The sequence below is a fragment of the Larus michahellis genome, chromosome 1, assembly GCF_964199755.1.
Source record: "Larus michahellis chromosome 1, bLarMic1.1, whole genome shotgun sequence".
Classification (NCBI taxonomy): domain Eukaryota; kingdom Metazoa; phylum Chordata; class Aves; order Charadriiformes; family Laridae; genus Larus; species Larus michahellis.
The window spans coordinates 88,830,632-88,835,210 of NC_133896.1; the positions used below are offsets into that span (position 1 = coordinate 88,830,632).

At 49.2% G+C, this 4,579-nt stretch overlaps 1 protein-coding gene across 1 annotated transcript; it reads left to right on the forward strand.

The window, feature by feature from the left end:
* LOC141737602 (E3 ubiquitin-protein ligase TRIM39-like) lies at positions 1-4,171 on the forward strand. Its single transcript, XM_074572546.1, has 7 exons — positions 1-420; positions 1,011-1,106; positions 1,341-1,571; positions 1,747-1,769; positions 2,713-2,828; positions 3,309-3,338; positions 3,591-4,171. The coding sequence occupies exons 1-7, from the start codon at positions 1-3 to the stop codon at positions 4,169-4,171; spliced, it is 1,497 nt and encodes a 498-aa protein (XP_074428647.1).
* The last annotated feature ends 408 nt before the right edge of the window (positions 4,172-4,579 follow it).

Sequence of the window (4,579 nt, forward strand, 5' to 3'; positions counted from 1 at the left end):
ATGGCAGCCAGGACATCTGTGCAATGCCTCCAGGATGAAGCCTTGTGCTCCATCTGCCTGGAAATTTTCCAGGATCCTGTGTCTATCCACTGCGGGCACAGCTTTTGCCGGGCGTGCATCACTCAGAACTGGGAAGGACTGACCACCAACTTCTCCTGCCCCCAGTGCAGGGAAGCAGTGCCCCAGCAGAGCTTCCGACCCAACTGGGAGTTGGCCAACATCATTGAAGTAGCCAAGAGCTTGAACCTGCGACCGGTCAGAGAGGTAGATGGAGGGGAGAACTTGTGCAAGGAGCACCAGGAAGCCCTGAAGCTCTTCTGCAAAGACGAAGAAAAGCTTATCTGCCTAGTGTGCGACAGGTCCAAGGTGCACTGTAACCATTCTGTGGTTCCTGTGGATGAGGCTGCCCAGGAGTACGAGGTGAGGGGTTTATGGGCATGGTGAAGCACACAGGGCCAGAAGTTCCTGGTGGGTACACATACCTGTATAGCCTTTGGCCTGTGGGATAAACCACCTGTGGACTCACCCATCCTTATTCTCTTGATACCAACTGTTGAGGTGGTGTTTTCCTGCCCTGAGGAAGAGGTGGACATAGGAGCACCATGCTCTCGGTGGACCAAGGGGTCTTCTCCCCCAGGATTCATCCATGAGCAGAGGCTTAGGCAAGAGAAAGAAACAGATGCATATGATTTCTCACCACCGCAATCCCTATTTAACCTTTTAACCTCACAATTTGCAATGCCAGGGGTTTACTGAGCCTCATGAGGGTTTGTTTATCCAGCAGCCATAAATGGCTCTCTCCTCTGGGATGCAGGTTCCTTATCATGATCAGCTATGCTGAAGATCAGTAGGAAAAAAAAAAGGCAACAGAAAGGGATCCTCTGCTCTTCTCCTACCCCACGACTCCCTGAAATCTCCTTGACCTTTGTTTTTAAAAAAAAAAGAAAGGGGTGGGTGGCTGTAAATAACTCTGATGCCATTAAACAAGGGACTTATGACTTTACTCTCAGAAGCGAATTCAGACCCAACTGCAACTTCTGAAATCAGAGCATGGGGCGCTTCAATCTTCTGTGGAGGACAGACAAGACAGAGTCCAGGACTACACCGTAGGTGCCCATCTTCCTTGGCAGAGGATGGGGGAAGAAAGGAGGAACATCTCCTCTTCCTCTCTCGTATGGGTGGGTGATGCTCAAGGGGTGTGGGGAAGGGAGAGTGGGTTTGTATCTTCCTCAAATGGATTCTTTTTTATGGATCCCACTAATGCATGGCTCACCATTAGCCCCTGATGCTTTTGTTCTGCTCTCGGCTTTCCTTTACCTGCTTTGGCTTGCCCTTGGCAGAGAAGGGCAGAAGATACAAAGCAGAAGATTGTGACAGCATATAAGGAGTTTCACAAGTTCCTAGAGAAGCAGGAGTCCCTTTTCCTGGCCCAGCTGGAGCAGATGGACACAGAAATAATGAACACACATGAAGAAATCCTCAACAGGCTTTTGGAGGAGACCACAAGCCTGGGCACGCTGATTGAGGAGATGGAGAGAATATGCCAGCAGCCAGACTGTGAGCTCCTGAAGGTGAGACCTCAGGCTTTCCAAACGTGCCGTGAAGGCACTGGTTGAGCACCAGCTTGGTCTCCAGCTCTCATTTTTGTACCCCAACATGCTAAAAGAGGGACTTCATTAGAGTGGGACCTGGTACTCCAAGGGGAGCTATTGTAGGTTACTAAGTCTCTTTTTCTCTCTCATCTAGGGCATCAAAGCCACCTTAAGCAGGTATGTGGTCCTTCTCTTATCAAAATTTCACCACAGTAGAGTAGCTTTGTGGCAGGGTACTGGGAGAAGTCATATAGGGACAGGTTGGCACTTCTGCAATATAGCCTTTGGACTTGACTGAGGACACTGGGGTTTGGAAGGAGGTCTCTCCCTCTCTTCTTAATTAATGACAAATTCAGACACATACTGGCACCAACAGCTCAGTCACCTGCACAAGCTGAAGTAGAACAGGGCTCCATTTCTAACGGGTACAGGTTCCTACACTCTCAAAGTGAGTACCTGGTGGGAGCATGTTGGGGAAGAGTCTTAATTCATTGCCGAAGAAATAGCTCAGCATAACAAAAATTAACATTGTCTTGGTACAAGTTGTCAGGGTGCAGCAAGGACTGATGGCTCCCTATGGACCTACATACAACTGCACAGGGAGTGGAGACATCACCAGCCATAACCCCATTCCACATACCTGAGCAAGAAGAGCCAAGCAGGGCTAGGAAGAGCAGCTGGGGGCAGCCCAGATCATCAGGCAGGTCCGGTGGCAGGAGGCAGGACTAGGGGCAAGCCAAGAAGGCAGCCTGTGGGGTGGAGCTGCAGGGTCCATAGCCACATACAGAGGCTCCACTAAAGTAGCTTGCAAAAGAATTAGATGCTTCAAGGCTGAGCTTAAATAGAGCCCCTGGACCATGGGTGGGGATGTGGGGTCCCAGGTGGGTCTGCTCAGGGATGTTAATTCCCATTAGGACCCTGACACAATCACCTCATCCTTTCACAGCTGAAGCAAATCAATAAATGTCTACAAGGGTGATGTGTGATCATGTTGTGTAATTTGCTGTCTAAGATGTGTGACAAGGTACAGACCCATCATCTTCCCTCCACTACTTCTGCTGATAAAACATTGAGTAGCAAACCGCAACCAGGCGTAAATGCATCCCTTCTTCCCTTCCAGGTGCAAGAGGAAAATATTCTCACAATCACTTGATGTTTCCCCTGGGCTGGAAAAGAAATTCTGTGATTTCACAGAAAAAATCACAGCTGTCAAGAAGGCTATGGAGAAATTTCAAGGTACTGTGCACTGGTCCAGAAAGGAAAATGCCATCATGCTTCTTGGTGGGGAGGGATGGAGCAAAGCCTTGCAAAAGAAATACATCCTGGTTGTTGAATGAGGGATTTTTTTCAAGATCCAATAATGAGATTGCAAACAAGCAGTGATTGTTAGTCTGATATTGCCTGCCTGCTGCTGTTGTTGCCTGTTGCATCGAGTCCCATGTATTTTACATTAACTATGTGGAGTTAGTGTCTTGCTGCTGTCCCGTGCTCCTCATCGCAGACACGCTCCAATGCATCGCTGTATTAGTTTTCTTTGCAGCAGTCCCTCTGTGCGTGGGTGAATTTCATACGTGTAGTCCTGTTTTCCTCCTCTCCCTTCTCAAGTTTCTCTACGTTCCCCCAGACTTGTTCCTGACTCTCTGGATTTTTACAGCAATCCAGAATCAGACCAATTGATCTTTCTGCCTTTCACATTTTTCTTTCTCTTTCCTCTAGACATACTGGATTTTGAACTTCCATTCACAAGTAAGTGAACCGAACACGTGCCCAACCGATCCAGCATATTAAATCAAAAAATAGGGTTAAACAACCTCTGCTGCCCCGAAAGATTAACCTAAACTTCTCTGCTGCCTCCTTTCCTCCTTATCCCATCCCGGTACCACCACGAGGCAATTCCTGGAGGGCTCCCATCTGGATTGAATGGATGGGAAGGGATAGAAAAAGCCCTGTGCCCCCCCAGATATGCTACAATGAGCCTGACTCTTTCTCCACCTCCAGCACAGATGACACCGGACCTGAAGACAGCCAACGCCAGGCTTTACCTCTTGGAAGACGGCAAGTTCGTGCAGTGGATACCCCATGGGCAGGACCTGCCCTCCAACCCAAAGAAATTCAAAGTCGCGCGCTGCGTGCTGGGCTCAAGGGGCTTCATATTGGGTTGGCACTGCTGGGAGGTGGAGATCTGTAGAGAAGGCATGTGGGTCATTGGGGTGGCCAAGGAGTCAGTGCAAAGGCAGAGTTGGTTCCCTCTGAAGCCTGAAGCAGGCGTGTGGGCACTGTGTCATAACAGACATGGGTATGAGGCTCTGACCTCTCCCAGTATCACCCCCTTGACTCTACACAATGTCCCCCAGCGGATACGAATCTGCTTGGACTGTCAGGAAGGCAGAGTGGTGTTTTTTGATGCTGTGAGCAAGGCACGGATTTTTGCTTTTCTGCAGGCTTCTTTCAAAGGGGAAACAGTTTACCCATGGTTTCTGGTGATGGAGGACGCTCACCTCAAACTTTTTTCCCAAGGTACAGGAAAAAAACCCAACAAACCCATTCCACTCACCCTTGGGAAAAAAACCAGGACCTGAGTTTTGTCACAATTCCACTATAAGCCTCTGCAGCTCCAGGTCCTACAATAAACGTGGGCTATGCAAAATGTTGCGTGGAGCAGGATGTCTGCAAAGCTTTTGCATGGCTCCAAGCTCTGATGACCCTCCAGAAATTCCCATCCTGGGCTGCAGAGACTGGACAGCCTTAGATCCGTCTCTCTATCCCAGGTGCTACCATAGCTGGAGGTGGAGCCACCGGGAAAAAGGGGAATTGGTGGGATCAGAGAGACCATATGCCAGGGACAACCTAAAAAAGGAATCAAGGGAAGGGAGACTCCCCAGGCGTATCCCAACCTCAATGATTGTTTATGTGTTTAATGCAAAATACAGACATAGCTGCTGGAGCTGGCACATTCCCTGCCATCAAGGACAACCTTTTCCCTCCAG

Coding starts and splice junctions, on each gene's coding strand:
- LOC141737602 (XM_074572546.1), top strand. CDS start 1: ATGGCAGCCAGGACATCTGTGCAATGCCTCCAGGATGAAGCCTTGTGC. Junction 1,107..1,340: donor ACAGAGTCCAGGACTACACC/GTAGGTGCCCAT, acceptor TGCCCTTGGCAG/AGAAGGGCAGAAGATACAAA. Junction 2,829..3,308: donor GGCTATGGAGAAATTTCAAG/GTACTGTGCACT, acceptor TCTTTCCTCTAG/ACATACTGGATTTTGAACTT.